Source organism: Oenanthe melanoleuca, chromosome 2 (genome assembly GCF_029582105.1).
Source record: "Oenanthe melanoleuca isolate GR-GAL-2019-014 chromosome 2, OMel1.0, whole genome shotgun sequence".
Classification (NCBI taxonomy): domain Eukaryota; kingdom Metazoa; phylum Chordata; class Aves; order Passeriformes; family Muscicapidae; genus Oenanthe; species Oenanthe melanoleuca.
This window is the reverse complement of record NC_079335.1, coordinates 51,746,283-51,766,703: the sequence shown is the minus strand read 5'-3', so window position 1 is coordinate 51,766,703 and position 20,421 is coordinate 51,746,283. Positions and strand designations below refer to the sequence as shown.

General features: G+C 36.6%; 1 protein-coding gene across 4 annotated transcripts in view; it reads right to left on the bottom strand.

Moving 5' to 3' along the window:
• Positions 1–20,421, bottom strand: part of GNAL (G protein subunit alpha L) — a 175,881-nt gene that overhangs the window by 90,298 nt on the left and 65,162 nt on the right. For 2 of the 4 annotated variants that reach the window (XM_056483346.1, XM_056483350.1), the window contains exons 2-4: positions 19,583–19,655; positions 18,688–18,742; positions 18,383–18,502 (exon numbers count right to left, since the gene is read on the bottom strand). In XM_056483346.1, the coding sequence (XP_056339321.1) occupies positions 18,383–18,502; positions 18,688–18,742; positions 19,583–19,655 (248 nt within the window). Of the gene's footprint in view, positions 1–18,382; positions 18,503–18,687; positions 18,743–19,582; positions 19,656–19,767; positions 19,923–19,993; positions 20,392–20,421 lie in introns of those variants that run through there. The other 2 variants (XM_056483347.1, XM_056483348.1) reach the window with 2 other exon arrangements.

Below are 20,421 nucleotides of genomic sequence, written 5' to 3'. Positions count from 1 at the left end.
TTACCAACATGCTTCCTTTTACCCAAGTGTATTTATCCAGTGCTTTTTGATTAGCTGGAAGTGTTTCCCACTGAGAAACATGTACTTTAGACAGAAAACAATTCAGCAGAACAGTATCACATACATGTAGGGCAAAAGTTCATTTTTCACGTCAGAGAGCTCGTGTCAGGTAAAAATATAACTCGGCCTCTTGTGATGTCTGCCCAGGTGGCATGAAGCAGAAACAGCCAAGCCATTCCTGAGAGACCTTCTGCTCAGGAGACATCTTTGGGGGAGTTTACTGCCCAGCTCCCACCAGGGAAGGAAAGGAAAAGGCAAGGACAGCAAGGAAAGGAGAAATATCGGGGTGCCTTCCCCAGTAACCTCTTTCCTTCACCTCAACCATCCCAGTGCAGATGTCCCTAGGCAGGAGAAGAGAGTATCTAGCATGGTCATGGAGAGCTGGGAAAGCAGAGCAGGAAAGCCTTTCTGACACTGTGAAAAGCACTAATAAAGAAAGAAATATTCTGATGAATTACTCAAGTATGGAGTGTTGATTATGTGTATCCATAAAAAAAGGAAGAAACCTACATAATTCCTGGTAAACAGCAATTAATGCTGAAAGTTTTTGACATTTCTTTTAGACTACTGTCTGAAAGACACTATAATAACACTTTAAATAAAACAAGCAGTATAATAAACAACATCTCGAAAACTGGTGCAATACCCAGGTGTATACGTCTGCTGTAATGGCCAAATACTGTTTTTACAGTAAACACTTTACCAATGCATACAAGGTATAAAGCTCTTGGAAAATCAGAATAAATCCATTAAACCCCAAATATTATTGCTTTTTTTGCAATTGATGCAAACTAATTGTATTATATTCCTTGAACATTCTCTACTTGTACAGTGAAGAGTCACAAGTTTCAGGTATTTTTAAAAATGGTACTAATGATTCAGTTCCAAGTCTTATTCTGTTTGTTTTTGATGTATTTTTGACATCCATTCAGGTAAATGAGAAAACAAGCTAGTTATTTATCTTCTTCACTGCTAATTTTCAGTTCTAGTTGGCTGCAGAGGTTAATTCTAAGTAGGCTGGCTTTCAATCACATTTTCTATCTACCAGTTTATAAACTTTCTTGGAAACTTATTTTGATCTTTAAAAAAATAACAACATAACAAAACCTGTTAAATTAAAACTTTGAGTAAAATGTTGTTGTTCTTGTTTTGCACTTATTTTGAAGAATAAAGTAACAATATTGGCTTCCACTGATATAACATTGTACTACTTTTGAACATGTAGTATGTTTATACTTTAGATAATTTATGTTTAGACACAGATGGAGAGCAATTTTATTCTAGTTTAAAACGGCTTCATTTTTTTAACAAACCTGGTGACAAACATTCGCATGCCAAGATTTTACTTCACATAATAAAAACTTCCCTTCCAAGTGTCTATTTACATGCTCAGAAAACATCACTGGTACATTTTTCTTGTGATAAGAGAGTATTCAGATTTTGGAGAACTAAACATGGAAACTTAAGGTAAAGGATGACAGTAATACAATTTAAAACTAATTACAAATACTGCTAGATGCTGAGAAGCCTTCAGCTTGCCTCCACATAATACTTGTTATTAAGTATACAGCTTATAATAATTAAAATATTAAGTATTAAGCTAATATGGCATCAGTATTTTTGCAAAGACTGAACTATTCTACTTCCATTTTTTCTGGTTACATAAATTCAGGTTGAAATGCAAAGGAGGTTTTATTTTTCCTCTTTCTTCCTCCATGAGAAAAGAGATGAAATAATTTAATGCTTGGGTTAATACAGGCACAGATACTAGGGTTTTATTTAACATTTTTAGCAGGAGTTGAAAAGTTCAACTGAAAAACTTCACTGGACTTTATGAAGACAAAACACTAGATCCTATCAGGTTTGCTCTCCATTTATCTCCTAAACAACACAATTTAGTTTAGCTAAAATCTGAATTGACCCTCAGGCTTTTTAAGTGTATACATTGTGAAACTTCAGGAGCTTCATTGCTCCTGTGGAGAGCCCTTTCCCTTCTGGATAGCCACAGGCTCCCTCAGGTTATCAGATAACACCTTTTACAAGGACAAGCTGGTAGAAATGAGTTGATGATTTTCTTGGGGTAGAAGCCTCTCTCAGCTTTCAGAAAGAAAACCAGAAAGAAAACCATAATGGATTCTGGCAAGAAAGGCAATGTGGTCTCATATTTGCTATGGTGCAACTGAAAAATTAAATAAGGGTTAATAGGGTAATCTCACTAGCATATAAGCCAAAACTTTCACCTGATCAACAGCTATGATTCATTTGTTCTTTTAGTTAACCTATTTAAAAATGAATCAGCATAGTGCTGATATGGGATATATTGGAAAGTAATCTCTTCTGGAAATGACTTCTTAAATCTTGTATCAAAGAGGCTTCTTGCAGGACACTCTAGAGCTCATTCTAGCCTACCATCCTTTTTCCAACAGTGGATAACACTAAAATAACTGTGGATAACACAGTCCTAAAAGAAATGGGCAAGGTCAGGACAAGAATACATGACAACAAGTCTTCCAAGACTTCTCAAGATGCCGAGCCAAACAGGCTTTCTACATACTCAGAAGCCCACAGCTGATTTCTGTTTTGTGACTCTAAACTCATCCCATCTCCTCCAAAGGCCAAGTGAACTTCATAAAATAGCTTTGATTCTACATACTGTCACTGACATGATGTGCACTGGAATAATGCTCCATTCTTACTTTACAACCACAGGAACACTTATGCTGGCTGATCCACTATCATGAAAAAATGTAAACAGAATTTAAATGTGTGTGTATATATATATGTATCCTCCTTTGCCATGTCTTTTGTGATCGAATAACCCCTCATGGGATTTCTGCACACCTATCTAGTGTATTTTCAGTAAAAATAATAAATAGTAGAGTAGAAGTGCCCTGCAGTTACACAACAAAACCAAAAGAAAAGAGTTCTTGTGACACAAGGCTCAAACAGCCATGTAAGTCTTTTGTACACTCAAGTTCATGTGAGTCGATTGCTTTTGAAAGGCATCAGACTAAGCCTTAAAGCTCCAGTCCACAAAGTTAAGTTTAGAAGTAACTGCAGTGAATGTAGCTGTGTTTACTTATCCAAAAGGGCAAGGGTGAGCAAGACAGACCTGTTCTTTACTATTTAACCTCTGCAAGGAATGTCAGTCTTCACATCAGAAGCGGCAAAACCCACATGCTGTGCTGGGTTTCTTCTGACACACAGATTCTCAGTGGCTTTAGGTCTGACTCTAATCTATGCCTGTAGATACAGAGGTGGGGGAAGCAAGCCTGCTTGTTTAGATAGCCATCACCTTCCCATTACATCCTACTGCTTGTGCCCGTCTCTGCTTTCTTCTCCATTTTGTGTCACCCGCCCTCAGTTTAAACCATAAAAATGATCCAACTAAAAATAACCCCTCCCTCCATCTCATTTGGTCAGGCCAAACAAACAGCTTTACCAGGACACAGTTGAGGGCACAGTGCAGACATCAAAATGGGAAAGTGGAGTGGACAGTGATGGGAGAGGGTTGGAGGAAGGAGGACAATGGCTTAGCCTGGCAGCATTGCTGGAACAAATGCACATGAAACTAAACAGTAGGCACTCCTCAGCTGCCCAGAGCAGCAATGTGATTCAAAGACTGATGACTTACTTAAAATATAAAACCTGAGGAGAAAAATAATTGATGTAGAGGCATAAAAAGAGTATCACATGAGCCTAAGCATCTCAAAAAAGTAAATGAATTCCAAAGTCACTTGGCCAGTGATATACCCTCCAGTTTTGAAACATCAGGTCCCAACAAGAACCCAACCTTTCAGCACTGGAAAAGCCTGCCCAGAGAGAGTATGCACTGACAGCCAGTCCTCACCTACAGAAAACGAAGAGTGCTCAGAGCAAACTTGCTAGGAGCAAATGCCTGGAATTCCCCCAAGACAAGTGGACTGTTAGAGTCACAATTTTGTCCTTACTACATCCTTACACTCCATAGAGCAACTCTCCATAAAGCACTGAAACTTATTTTAAATTTCCCTCTTGCTGCCTGGAAGCATGCAAAACTATGTTTTTACAAAAAAACCCCAAAAAAACAAAAAAAAAAAAAACAAAACAAACACATCTAAGTATGCTATTTGCAAAGATGTTTTGTTGTTTCTATTTTGGAAAGGAAAAAGTAAAAGAAAAGAAAACTTCATTTACTGCGTATCTCTGTATTTCCCCCAAGATTCCAACTCCTAAAGTTTAAGTATGTTGACATCCATCATGTAAGCATGGATCAGAAATGGTGTTAGCATGACTTGTGGCTGTACTTAAAATAAGTCCACCACTCCTAACCAAAAAAAAAAAAAAAAAAAAAAAAAGATATGCCTTTCAAAGTGACAATCCTTTGAGTCAACAACATTGCAGGACACATGCCAGCATTTTTTCCTTCAAATTAATTCCAGTAGGAAAGTAGGAACTGCTCCTAGTGGGAATGTGAAATGGAAGTTGACTCTTTTTTCTATTGATATTGTTATCACAAACAGGAGAGCTAATGAAACCTGCTGTACTGTGATCTGTATCTGTAGTTCTTTAAACTTCTCACTAGCAAAGTCAACAGCTTTGTCTTAACTCTGCTCTCAAACCCCTCTTCTGAAGACAAATGCAAACCACATATCTCCAAAAAGCCTGCAGACTACCAAGGATGGCATTTGCCACAGGACTCATGAGTTTACTTTCTTGTGGTGATAGTTGGGAGCTGCCACCAACATTTCAAAGCTACTCACCTGCCACCCTCCACTTGGAGAACCTTCTCACTCATGCCACAGATTTGAAACAAACTTGTTTTATCCTCCAAATTCTATTTTCATTTCCATGTACTCCAGGGACTACAGCTAACTGCCTCTGAACCGGATTTTTTCACCCCACTGTTAGCCACCAGATGTCCTAGCTCTTGAACAGATCAGAATCTTATACAGAATTAGGAAAAGTCTTACACTTAAATGCACATATGTGTGCCAGTGCACGTATGCATGAAAACAAAACCCCTGCTTGCTGGTTTGAATTGAAAATATCTGAAGGCATGCTCTTTGCTCCTTTGAGCCTATAGAGATAATACTCCTGACTGCATACTTCTCTCAGCCATTTTTTTCTGCTTTTAGGGAGGAAAATGTTAGGCCCTGTCCAATTAGGACACACACATAACTCTCCAGGAGAAGTGAATCATGTGCATCTTGCCAGGAATTAGTTTTAAAACAGTCAATATGTGGAAGCACGAGAGAGTTTCGTGCATGCTATGCTATAGTCTGGTACACTGTCTGAAATAGCACCCTGAAGAACATGCATTATTTAAGAGAAATTATCACTGTTTATACAACATGTCCATTACAAAATAGTTGGATAACTAATTAATTCAAGACATGATTATAGAATATTTAGTTTTGAAAAGAAGTCCCAGGAGCTTTCAACCAGCATGCCCACAGAAGCTCTGTGAACAGAAAGCGACAAATGTGAAAGACCGACATGGCCTTGTGTCCAAAGTTTCCCAGATTTTCAGAGGTGTTTAACTTCTTGAGCATGAGGTGATTCATGTCACTGACAATGCAGATGTAAGTGCCTGAAACCGGGCAGTTTTATCTTAGTGTTTTTATGAGGTTGTGGTTGTTAAATTCACTGTTGCAGAATATCCCAAAGATGTGAATTACCATACATCACACAGAAGAGAGGAATTTTTTCCTCTCCTCAATTTTATTTCCTTCCTCTGAAAAGACAGGCACAAGAATATGTAATTACAGCTTTTTAAATACTAAAAATTGTATTTGGCTCCCTTTCCCCTTCAACTTGGAGTGATCTCCTTCCAAGAGTAAACATATCTAGTTTACTTTGTCTCCTCTTACTCTTGATGCTCTCCTCTGGACTCCATTTGTGTACTTCTTTTTAAGTTCAGTTCCCAAAATTAGACACAATACCCCAGCTGAGGACTCACCATTGCCAAAGAGAATGGCATAATTACTTCATGCTTTTTTGTACAACAGCCTTGTTAATGCATCCCAGAACGAGTTAACTTATTGTTTGTGGTCCATTACTACAACAAGGAATTTTTCCTGCACTACAAGCAGTTTCTCTGCATTCTATATTCTCTTCCATTCCTTTCCCTAGAGACTTTCTATTTATTCCTGAGAGGCTACCAGAAGGGGATGACTGGTTGACCTGCTGGAGACAACCATGTTTGACAGACTTTAATGTACAGATTTAGTATTACCAAGATCCTACAGCAACTTGTCCTTAATTACTTCTACTGCTAAAAAACCCCTTGAAAGATGGACAGAATTGAACTATTTTCTTTGAAATGTGCTAGTCACAACTGGTAGAGAAAATACGGTGAAGAGAGATACAGATTTAAAAATGAAAAAAGTAAAAAAAAATATTTTAGCATTAAAAAGAGGCCTTCTCTAGTAGCCACTCCTTACTATTTTTGCTTCTTTAATCACAATCTACAACACTTTTTCCCACAAACCACAAGTGCTGAATCATGTAAGACCTAAACTCACATAAAAATAACAAAATTCTGCTACTTGCAGTGTTTCCCCAAGGGAGATCAAAAAGTTCAGACCATTTTCTCTTAGTGACACACAACATTAGGAACTGCAAAGGAAAAAAAGGGGCATTTTGTATTTTTAAACATTTTATTTCTCTAATGAGAAGGGTTCCAAACAATGGTGTTCTCTTCTGCTAAATCAGGCAAACTGTAATGAACGATTAAGGAACTATGAGCAGATTTGAAAGCACAAATGTCCTTTGTGGTACTGTAAACATTGCCTCTCCAAAATCAGGCTGAAGAGCAATTTATTTTCCATTTTAAGAACAAAAATAAAGTGTGTTCTCCGTCTGTACGGAAGAAAATATTAGTCATGGTAGATAATTTCAAAAATGCATCTTCATAAGTCATACATGGCTGTATAGCAAATGAGAAGACATGTCATTGCACATGAAAGAATAAAAAATTGAATGCAATGGATTTTTTGAACAGACTACTCAACATGTATAACAGATTAGAAAATACCTGAGATAAGGATAATTATCATTAATAGTACCCTCTGGGCCCTGCTAATGTGTTGGTACAAAGGCCTACTGTAATTATACAAAGATATCAACTCAGTGTCAAAAACTCCCCAAACCCTGCCAACAGCAAAACACCAACAAAAACCCACCTCACAATAAAAAAGATTAGATAATGAAAAAGAAAACAACACCTTGAACACTTCTTGTAGTTTGGGTTTCTAACAGCCAACAGGGTCTAGTAAAAATAGAAGGGCAACAAGAATGAGCAAATACATGGAACAAGCCCTGTGAGAGAAATTAAGGAGACTCTTCAAATGCAGTTGAAAGTATATGATATGCAATGAGAGGGGCAATATAGGAAAGATGAAATATTTCTAATAGAGAAACTAGGGAAGACTTGTGAGCAGCAGGCTTGGAGGGAGAAAAAACAACAAAACAAAACACCAAAAACCTCTAAATCAATCAAGTGGCACTTCCTCATACAACACATACTTAAACTGCAGAACTTACTGCCATAACTGAAAGCTCACACAGGTTGGTTGGGGGGACCAAAAAAAAAACCAAAAAAAACAAAAAACCAGAAAAAAGAATTTCTAGAAGAAAAATCTACCAAAATTATTAAATCCAGAAATACCACTCTCAGTAAAAAAAAAAATCTTAGCCATAAATCTGTAGATACTAGGACAACTAATGTGGGAAACATTACTATGTGCGTGTCCCCTTCTTAAACTCTTTTTCCTGTTTCACTATCAGTCACGGTCAGAGATGAGATCTGGTGCTAAATGAACCCGTGATCTGGGCTGGTACAGTATTCTTATGGTTTTATTGAGCTGTGCAAATCAATTTAAGGTAAATTATCTAGGACACCGTGCATAAAACCTTTCCTTCTGCACAGAAAGTTATGCTGCTGCAGCCTACTGTTCAGCAAGCCTTTTAAAGATATTATTATTAAAAAACCCCACAATATGAAAATGAATCACTGTGATTGAAAAGACCTACTGTTCACAGCTTAATAGCATCCAGAGAACTGTCACTTATCTGAAAAAGATTTTGCTTATTTCAAGTTCTGTGCCAATCTTTAACCTACACAACTTTACCCACCCCCAAGAAAATCCATAAAAGTGCTCAACGACCTCCCAAATATAAAATTAATGGGGAAAAGTGATTTGCTTGTTTTGTTTTTCAATAGAAAGTATTTGTGATTTTTTTATTAATATCACTTCATAACCGGAAGCTCAGCTGCATGAATGCTGGCAGTACTAGCTGTGCATTTAGGTCTATATACATCCAACTGTTTAAGCCTTTGCAACATTAGACCCTCGGGAATATAGCTGCTTAGGATGACTTCTGTATTTATGGAATATAATAGTTTTTGCCAGCCTTTCATTCATCAGTGAGAAGAATCAAAACCTGCTCTGTAGAACTGAAGGCCAAGGATGAAATTTAATACTTTATTTCTTTAAAATCCAGTTAAAGCCCTCTGCAGTTTGAATGGCTGGCTCTCAGAAATGTAAACAGCCATTTTCCTCTACTGACATGATTTTTAGACCCTAAAAGTATTTTTAATTACGATTTCTCACTTACACATTCCCTGACTAATTATGCTTTTGGTCCATGATATACCCACACTCTGCTGTTGGTTAGCATGTTAAGTTCGCTGCTGCTGCTAAAATCTAGGGAGAAATTCAACAGATAACAACAGTGATTAGAAATATTAGTTCTAGGGGTGGGAAAAGAGAAACTCTACTGTTCAGCTAAAAGTATGCTATCCTAAATAAGTGAGTCTTCTCTTCCCAAAAAGAAAGGCAGCACTGACATCCTGAGATGGAAAGAGAAGCTAGAGGACACCTGCCCGCCAGAAAGAATATTCTCATTCACATTTTAAAAGCTACAAATCCTACCACAAAGCCTCACTCTGCTGTGAAACCTGCTGGAAATCTAATAATTAATGACACAGTTTCAGTAGCACATGGTGACACATGACCTCTTCCTCCAGTGACTGTGTATTTGTTACATAGTTTTTTTCATTCACATTTCTACTCCACTTTTTTTGTTTGTTAGTTTGTTGTGTTTTTTTCACCTGGATTGGTAATTCCTTATGGCACACAGCCTGCACCAAAGGCACTCTGGAGCTGACTACCAACCAAGTCCTGCTGTTTGGGGTCAGCTGTAGGTTTGCAGGCAAGGAGCAGTTAGTTGTCTGCACAGAGGGCAGCAAGGACACACTTTCCTCTATTTTAGTTAGCTATTCTTTCCCTTTTCTTGTTTTCCTACCTGGCAGTTCTTAAATTTGGTATTATTTAGCTCCTATGAAAGAAAGTATGTGGGAGTATGTTAAGAAAAGAATGATCTGCACAGCTCTGTCACTTAACATCCTCTGGAAGTGAGGGTGGACGTGATCAAAAAGCATTCACCAAATTAACAGAGATAAGAGGGCTTGCATATCTTTAGCCTATTTCATCTTGTTAAACAATTTCAGTTCAAAACAGTGGGATAATTATTTGCATTAAAATATGTTTAAGTCCTACTGACAGCACAAAGAAAACTCAAATGTAATGAATTGGCAGAAGTGTTAGAAAATGTTTACTTTTAAAAGATTTAAAAGGCAAAGTTCATCTCTAACATCGACGTAACAGAAAAAATTCCAATATTCTATCTTGCCTAAGGATAAATATCCTTTCAAAACATCCAGCATAGGTTTTTAAAACAAATACTAGTAGATTAATTACAAGAGTACACTTTAAACCAACCAAAATTAATCAACTGATTTAAAGCAAGAAACCCTAATCTGCATGCTTCATATGATAGCTGGCATGCTTACAACCAGAGCTAGCTCCGTTCCAAGAAATTATTACAAGTTTCCAAAGTAAAAGGCAATATGAACTTGAAACTGTATTGTTCAACTTACATTCTCCTCCTGAATCCTTTTAAAGAGAAGCCCTGAAACTTGAATATCTTTAACTACAGCAAAACAAATTATGTGACAAGGGTGACAGAACAAAACCATAAACATTTTATGGAAACTTTTAGCAGTTAACTGCAGATGTGCATTGTTCTTGCCTTTTATCTGCTTTATAGCAGTCCTGTTAATATTTATTATAAAGAGCTTCTTAGATCCTCAGAGGAAAAAAATTGTTCATGATACTTTTTGGTTTCCAACATATCTGTTTCAGCGTATGCAAGGTACACATAGAGTCCTCTGTTCACACTGTTTAGCTTGTTCTCTGTTCCTCAGCTCAGGTTGCTACCTTCTGCAAACAAAATATCCTATCTGTGTATGCAGTCTTTGTTGACATTAAAAAAGGTAATCTGCTGTTGACAATAAGTACAAGCCATGGATGAAGCTATGGAGGTGATGATAAAAACAAGCAAAGGTCTAAGCTGGCAATGCTTAAGACTGCTGCAGAAAGAGAAGTTGTGATCTCATCAGGTGCTGAAGAAAGGGGAATGTAACTCCTTGCAAATGAACACTCACTTCTTTGGAACTCTAAGTAATGACAAATAACGATATTATTTGAGTAGGTGATAGTCTGTGTTCCATCGGTCTCCACTGACTTCAGTGACAAGGTGCATCCATGTGATGTTTTATCATGATCTGCACACTTTTATCATGCTCCCTGAAGTTAAAAAGTTCTCCCTGACTAGTAAACATACTACTTTTCTAGAGCACTCAAAAATGGCAAAAGCAGCAAATCAGCCTGCGATCTCTGGCTTAAGAGATTAAAAGAATTAATTGATAACAAAGACAATTCTGAAACATACTCTGCTATGTCTACCTTTTCTTTGGTTGTGATAGAAAGAAAGTCTGTTTCATTGTAGTTTATAAATAATGACAATTCATTAAAAATTTCAATATCCTTTTTTTGAAAACTGCCACTTGTGAAAGTCTGAAATGTCATCATCCTTCGACTAAAAGGACAATGTATCTTCATTAAGAGTGTGGTTACTTTTTGCACTTGTTTTCGTTTACTTCCATTATAATTCAGTTCGATTTACACATAAGAAGAAAAACAAGTGAATTTCTTGCCACCATTTATGTTCATGTCAAATTTTAATACATAAACTACTTGGTAATTAAATCTTCTACAGAGATTTCAGTGCACCTCAACGGTAGTTGGTAAAAATGACAAGAATTTCTTCTGTTTCTTGCCTGAAGAAAGACTGGGAATCAGGATCAGTTTATCATTCTGGCCAAGCTACTACACCTCTGTCAAGCATCACCATAGGGATCAGTGCTACTCCACTGGCTGTTTTTCCAAACCTTACCTCCTAGGATGGCAGAGGACTGCTGACACCTCTGCGTCGCAGGATTGCTTTCAGAAGACACCCTGGCAGCAGACACAGTTGGGAAGAAATTCAAAACAGCAGACCTCCCCCAAAGAAACCACACTTTAAAATAAATCTTTGTCCTTCACAGATCTATGGCCAGGACAAAGACAATGATAGTACAGGCTTTAACCTATTGATTCTGCCTTCCTTAATTTCAAAATCAGGGTGTACACTGAAAAATACTTGATAAATAAAAATATTCTTATGTTCAGAAATGATTCTTTAATACATTTTTGGTTCTGTGAGGAGAGTCAGTCACTCCTACTTAAAATGATAATTTGAGTTATTAGTCTTCCTGTTACCATCAAATCTAATACCCAAGTTTAGACGTAAAAATATTTTTACCCTAGTAAAATGCAATATAAGTATATGAGCTTTTCATCTCAAATTGTAGTAAAAACAGGCAGAATGTGACATTTATTATTAATAATTTGCAGTAGTTGACTGGATGCTGGACTGACTGTAAAAAGCCTCTAATTAATTTGTAATAAGAGGTACAAAACTTGGAAGTAATACTAGAAAATGTCAACAGGTTTGGAGACCACAGAAATTACTTAAGTTTTACTTAGCAGCAGCAATAATAATAATAATAATAATAATAAATTATAATATCTTTCCAGTTTTACAATGAAAACTCTGTGTTGTGTGATGTTAATAAGTAAGTCAGACTGGATAAAGTGTGAATACCATCTCACTATCTGGGAAATCAGACTCACAATATAAGACAGCAAACATTTAATTTGGCGTTACCAGGATGATGAAATACTCAATGTAATACTGAACTTTATTCACAGGCACCATTGTTCATAAGACTTTCTCAAATAACTGCCTTTTCAGAATGGAATTAATTATTTTATACTGCAAGCTACGAAAAAACATATACTCTAAAAAAGTACTTGTGAAAAAGGTGAATCTTTTCCAGATATTTCAAAGTTGAATCTGTTCTTTAAAATATTGAAACAGGAAAGCTTAGAAACAAAATTTATTTTTTTTTCTGAATACAACTCCTATTTATTAACTTTGGATCATTTGTGATTATGTACAGGATATCCTATGGCTCCCAATACCAGTATTTCTACTGCTAATTGTTGGGGGTCTAAGTAGATCCCTGAGCTCCTTTCCTTGGATACAAATTTAATTCTTTACTTCTCATTGGTACATACTGTTGTGGGTCAGAAAGTTTGGAACAAGGGATGGAAGAAATATGTTACACTTTTATTCCAGAATATAGCAAGAACCCTACTTTATTTTTTGCTTGAACATCAGTTTTTTTGTCTAAATCAAGCACCATCCCAAACACAAAATGTTTTAAGCAAGAAATCCTGAGCTTCACAGAAGAGCTGTACTTCATACACAAACCACTTCAATTTTAAGCTCCAGCTGCTTTCAGTAAAGTCAGAGTATTTATTAAGAAGATAAAATAAAGGAATTAAAGAAAACCATGGTACAGTTTTGTAATTTTACAGTTCCAGTATATATTATAAATTTGAGAAGTTTTGATGTTTTGAGATTTGTTGGTTTGGGGTTTTTTTCTCTCCCAAATTGTCCTATACTTGTTTTTAGTATGATCCCAGTTCCCATCTTGTATTTTTGAAACTGCACAATTGAAATAATAACTGATTATTTCTAAAAGCACTACTGGATTGAGTGATCCATCAAAAACAAACTTACTGCTTACAGAGAATAAGAACAACATAACAAGTAACACTGAAGTATTTATCTCATGTATGAAATGGTTGTAACTTTAACACTGACTAATCAGAAGGACTCAGTTTGCTGATTTAATGAAAAGCAAATAACTTAAGCCACATCTGCCTGCAAACAGGTATTTCATACGGAAGAAACGCTATTGCTGGGCTTGAGCAGAATCTGCTCTTCACATGAAAAGAGCTCAGAATCAATATCTGCTCTTAATGCATAGTGTACAGCATCAAAACAACTGCTACCACGATGAAGACATTTCATGGGTAACCTGATTGCTTCTTCTCCCTAATATCCACTACTTTCCAGCATCAGTTCTGACAATTTTAACCTCTGCATGAAGACTAAGGAGCTGCCAAGAGCTGTAACACCATCTGTGTTCTCAGCTGTCCTTCTCTGACAGCCTTCTTCTTTAGTTCTTCAGGTGTTATTAATTCAAGGCAGTAACACAACAACACAACTTTACTGTTGTCTGGCCTTTCCATACTTTCTGTGTTTGTTTAAATACGAAAATACTGTTTATGTAAATTGAAAACCCACCACTGTGCATTTTAGATCACAGAACACCACAAATTACTTAGATTTTTAATGTCTAATTGATTTTAAAAAGTTAATATTGACCACAGTAATGTCACTAACAGGTAGTTATAAAAACATGCATTCATTCTACCCAAAATGGTAAACAAAGCCTTAAAGAAAAAGAGTTGGCTAGAAAGGAAAATCAAGTGAAGCTATTTGAGTGGCAAAATTATCTGCATTTCCCCTTTTATGTTATTTTTGGGTAAAACATCGTATATTTTCACATTCACAAAAAATATGGGAAAATTGTGAGTTAAGTGAAAATCAGAAAATGTAAGGTGATGCTAGTTTGTAACTCCTTTGGGCTACATCAAAGGGAAACTTAAAACAATTTGCGGTTAAATAAAGTCACAGTATTAACTCTACAACCCAAGCAAATTTAACCATATATAAACCACATTGTGAAACCTCCAGGCATCAACACAAGATTGAATTTGAATACCAGGTATCATAAAAATCTGAAATGCTTAACAAAAGTCTATGTAACTTCAAATTCCGAGCAAAAGTATTTATCTTTATTGTGTCTTTATAATTTGATTATGATGTCCTGATTTTTAAGAATACAACCTGAAAGAAAATGAAAGTCATCAGATAGAACTCAAACCACAATATATGAAAATGCAAAGCAAACCACAGACCTGATTAATCTAAAGTACTTTCCCTGTCAATGCCCACATTAACATTTCATTCTTAACAGCTAAATTAAAGACCTTGCCTGACTAAAAAAATAGCTGTAAAAATTATATTTAAAACTCACATACTAAAATCAGACACTGGACTGCATCCACACAATTCACTACTTACGAAGTTTCCAAAAAATATGTTGCCTCCCTAAAACATTCTTTGCAAAGGCAGATGAATCTTTTGGAAAGTCTCCCCGCTCCCTAAAACCTGTGAAGTGCGTACATGTTCTCTGTTAAGCAGATGTTTCACTTTGCTGGTAACTGGTTTGTATGGCCAAACACCTGATGATGCAGCCCAGGGGTAGGTGAACATTACCTGCTATAAACCCACACAAAACTGATCAGATGAGCTTCATTCAAGACATATTTTATGCAAAGCGACTTCATTTGGCTACATTTTTGGGGAAGACAGGGGTTAAAGGAATTATACACAGAGCAGCTTTGTTGTTCCCAGAAAATTCAAAAACTTTAATAAAGACAACTGAACTTGAGTAAGCACACGCTTAGATAATATACCACAGCTACCAGCATAATATGGCCTTAATATGTTCACCCTGAATCACAAATGATAAATAAATCCCCATCAATAAAGGATTAAATTGCAGCAGGTCAATTCCTGTTAACTTTACCAAATACCAATCAACACTTTGCCAAAAATAATAAAAAAATCCTTTTTGATAGGGCATGCATGCTACAATTCCAGTGTTAAAACACTTCTGCTTTTGAGCAAAGATAATGCCTAATCTGGTCAGACAAAAATTTATCTTGATTCCTGTCACAACTTCAAGGAAGAAAATACAGCGGACACTTGACTTCTTTCTATTTATTAACTTTGTAAAAACTCTAGCTCTAATTCTTATGATTTGCAGAATTAGAACACATCAGTCAGCCAGGAAATACTTTGTAAAAAATTCACAGTCTCTTATAAAATAATGAAAGACTACGTAAAAATTATAAAAGAAATCCAGAAAGCTTTCAATTTTTTTTATATCAACTAAAAGGATCATCAAAGTAGCATAATCAAACCATATAAATAATGATTTTTAAGTAAGGAAAACTCTTGTGGGGGTCACACCACAGACTCAAAGTAATGTTAAAACACAGTAAATAGAAAACCATTGGTTTTAAAATTTGTATCACTACTAAATAAAAAATATTCTGTTTACACTTTATAGAGAGGTATTTAATTTTAAAAACCAGACACACAAAGAAAGACCCAGAATATCTCAGTCTAAATATGAAGTCCCCATCTTTACTCAAATTTCTGGAATTTCCATCATAAATTGCAATTAAGAGTATGATTTCACCCAAAGGAACTCAGTATTTTTATATCCAGTTGTTTTAAGGATAATTTTCACAATTAAATGTGTATTAGTTAATTTGTATGCAATTTAAGAATGTTTGTCCAATCACATCCAATATGTCACAAACATACTTAAATTAGTGCCCCAGGAGTGTTGGTCAGATTGTGCCATCAGGGAAGTTTCTGCATTTCATCAGAGATCTCTCTTTAAAGACTCATGATAAGGTGCAGTCATTTCCCCACATTTGGCATGTAACGTATCTGAAATCCATCTTCAACTAATACGCATTGATTTTTATGACAAAGGTTACATGGCTAATGTCATCCAAAAAAGGCACATCTGTAATTCAAATTGCAATACTAAAGGTCTTTAACAACTCATTTCCATTTATACTGTCACAAACTCTAAAGCTGCCTCTTCCCTCACTCAAAGAAGAGTAACCTTTGCCACTTTTTAGAATGTGCCAAAATGTGCCCCAGAGCTGACTGTGTCAGCATTTTTTCCTTTACAACTATTTTGAAGTAAGGATGATTAGACCTAAAGTCTAGAATGTCTGCTGCTAAATACTTGGTTTAGGCTCAGAAGGCCTTACTCCATATATCAGCTATTGATTACAGAATCAGAAATGCTTAGCAGAGGATGCCTGACTGATTACTATCCAAGTATTTATTTTTATATCTGTCCTTATCCAAAAATACTAAATGGGTCAAAATTTATTTCAGCTGGAAACCTAATTTTACTTTATCATTGGCTTAAAACGGAGTAAAATCAAGCCCTGAAGCACAATAGCATTTTTTCACAATCTGTCTTGCTCACAAATCCTCCTGGAGATATATAATTCTAAACCAAGAAAAATTTTAAAGCCCCAAAAAAATCTTGGCATATTTTACATTTTACAAATATTAAACCTATTAATTGAACTGAGAAGAAAACAGAAGGGAAAATATATGTGACACAGAAATAGATTTACTTCTAAACCAGTATTAGATTTCTCTCTTCTTTAAAACTCGAAACAACCTTTTAAATATTTTTATAAAATTAGGACTAGTAATTGACACTATTTAAATAACATGATGGTATTTTCAGAAAACCTATTTAATTAAAGACCACTTATTAATATTTTTATTTTAAACCAAAAAGGACTTTGAATTGAGATTTCAAATAAATTATTAATTGTTTCAAAGTCCACTGGGTCCTATTCTTTTCCCCTCCAAGAAGGTTAAATTTTCTTCTATGTAAAATACCAAGCCACGAGTCAAATTTGACTAGATATAGTCAGCTTCTGTGAAAAAGGAGAAAATTTGAAACCAATAAAAAAATAAAAATCTCCAACCTTATGAAAAGTTCAGTTTAGCCTTCCTTTATCTCAGAAACTCCAAAGAACATATGTACTATAGAGAACTGCAAAGTGTATGTATCATCATTTTTTTATTCAAACATCTAAAGATCAAAATTCAAGAAAAAAAAAACCCACATAAAATGAGCAACAAATTCCTCAGAACTATAATACCTGCATAAGACAAATACTTCATGTCAAGCTCACATTCCATTTCTAAAAGGAGTTTCTCATTTTCACTAACTTACATCCACCAATTGAGCAATTATGCAATATGTGGGTGTACCTTGCAGTCATTTTTTTTAACATCTGCATTCTGTGTTAAATTCTAACTGTACAAGATGTCTGATAATTTTTCTTTATCTCGAACCTTCAAAGTGGTAGGTTTACCAGAGGCAAAACCACATATCAGAGAATATGAGTCATATAATAAAGAAACGACTCTTCCCCTTCTCCCCCTTGCACCCTGAAGCTATAATAACCTAAAGACACTATTGTAAATGGCTTCTTTGGCAGTATTGATAGCATGTACAACTTGCAATCATTTAGCCAACAAATGAAGATATTTTTAAGTCCTTACTGCTTCCATAACAAATTGCTTTCAGTACCATTTTAAGGCAAATTAAAACTGTGCTACTGCAAAAAAAAAATTCAGAATGTCTATGCACTGGCTTTCATGTCATGCATAAAATATGAAACATTCTACGCATGTGCCTATAAATAATAACATAAAAAGATAAAAATAATCTAAGATGCCTATGCAAGTTAATCTGAAGAGTATCTCTCATGTATACAAAAGATCAGCCTCCAGGCAGAAGTCCCACATTGATTCCATATCAAATTAAGGCAACATTTACATACAAGCAAACCACTGCTCATGCCAACTACAATACATGAGGAAGCAAAGCACCTTACTTGACCACTGCTTACGCAGGTTTCCACTCTGAAGTGCAGTAAGTATGGGAAGCAACACTGAGGCCACTCTAGCCTTTTATTTCCTTTTATATCCTTTTCTGCAGGTAGACTCCTCAGACTAACATCCTGCATCTAATTCCACGTAGGAAATCAGCTTTCAACAAAGTCTTATTTGATGTGTCAATATGTAAGATTGCATCAGAAAATCTGAAGAGAACTAAATGCAGAAACAGCATTTAGAAACAGAACCAAATAAATCCGTAACAGCAAAACCTTGCACCACTAAAACAGGTGCAACCACCACAGTCTTGTAAGAAAGTTAACAGAGGTGATGCTGGCAATAAGATCTTCCCATGACCATCTCCCAAGAAGTAAATAAAAACCAACGTTTCAGTAACTCAAAGTGAAGCAACATGTTTCCCCTTGAAGCAGAATAAATCAGTCGTTTCTATTCTTACCTGCGTATAGTCAAAGTCAGAAAGGGGAGCTATACTCTTGATGTAGTCCATTCGAAATTGGTTTTCTGGGTTGGCCAATGGAACTGGGGGTATTAAAGTGCTCATAGCTGAAACTATAGTCTAGAATTGGATAAAACAGAAAAATAAACACATTAATCTGGATAAATCAAGGATATAGGATCAATAGAAGATAATCCAATCTGATCAACAAAATGGGATTTCTCTCATCAAAATCTTGGAGAGCATAATCCTTATAATTTCCAGTACAAACAAGCATATAAGAACAGTATAAAGTGTGTTCTTACCACAATCGCATCTTTAACGTTTTTCCGAATATCCAGTATTTTCTGTTTCTTTTCTCTGCATTAAAACAGAAATATTAACACTTTGATTTCTTCTTCTAAAGCAGTTCAGTCACTTAGATTTAATTTATTTTCACTGATCGCTTGTTTATCTGCTCTTCAAACATTGAAACATAATAATAGAAAAAAAAAAGGCAAGACAAATACATTTTCCCCTCATCCATTTTCTTGCATTGTATGAAGAGCAATGCACATTCATCCATAATATATTTTTTTAAAATCAGACAATCACAAGCCACATCTGCAAAGCCTCCCCTGATGGAACTGGAAGTCATTCTTTCATTTCTACAGCATGCTGTAAACATGCTCTAAATTAACAACATGTAAGTGAAGGCTAACAAATACCTAAAATGAATGCCATGGATTAATAATGATTTCTAGCAAAGAGTTCTTTTGAGAGAAAATGATGTAGCCTCACAAAACAGGATGATTTCTAACAAATAGGCAAAATTAGTTTCAGTTTTACATTAACCCCAGCACCGGAAAAACACCACACAGTGTCACCCTGATTATGATTTGACACGTATTTTTATATTACAGACAGATGCAATATTTGGTTATTTGCTTCTATGTAAAAAGTAGTCGCCATGTTGTTGCTACACAGGGGCCTGTCAAGCGCTGCAGTAGCAACAGTGTAAAATACAGTAAAGGGGCCAGGAGAAAATGCAAACATACAATAGCAGCAATTTCCTTATTCTCACTCCCCTCCCTCCCTCAAAACACAGTGTCAAGCCACCAAAACACAGGGGACAAGACGAGAAATCTCCTGGCGTACAGTGTGTTAACCTGTCTCCAACATTTAAGGAAAAATAAGTCACAAAGTGTCAATAATTCTTACTCTGAATTAAATCCATTGACATGTAGGATTCGCATTTGTTTCACAATAGTGCTTTTTCCTGACTCACCAGCCCCTAAAAGAGAAAGAAGGAAAGGGAGAACATTGTGATACACGGTTCAGGCTGGAGGGTCGGAGCGTTTTGGCTTTTTTTGTTTTTTGTTTTTGGACGCGACAGCATCTCCCACCTCGGCAGCATTTCTGTCTGCATATGTGCATCCATGTGGCTCAGGCGCTGAGCTCGATCTGTGGACGCCTCGCTCATCGCTCAATACAGCAGCCCTACATTTTCCACAGCCCAGGCGCACGCCGCATCTCCCCTCTCGGCTGCGCCCGCCGCCCCGGCGGGCTGGGGCTGCTGCCCCCTGCTCGCCCTGCTCGCCCCGGCCCCTACCTCTGCCGCTTCCTCCTTACCCAGCAGCAGCAAGCGGTGTGTCGCTTTATAAGCCAGCCTCTCTTTCTGCAACTGCTTCTCTATTTTTTTGTTGGCTTCTCGCTGCGCTTTCTCATCGATACGCTGATCCTCCGTTTTGCTGTTGCCCAAACACCCCATAGCCGCTGCTCAGGGTGGATGTCAAATCGCTGCCTTCTCAGATTTAGTATTTACAAGGGGGAGGGAGTGGGGGAGAGGCAGAAGACAAGTCTTTATATCCGTGTGTGTCCCTGCGACGGCTTCTCTCCGCTTCTTCCCACCCGGCTCGCTCACATAAAATGGTCTCTGGCCGCTTTCCGATCGCAGCGGAGTTGGCTGCCTCGCTCCCCACCAGAGATGCGGAGAGCAGGCGGCAGAGGTAACCCTGCCCCGGCGGGGAGGGGGTGGGGGGAGAGAGCTGTGCAAAAAT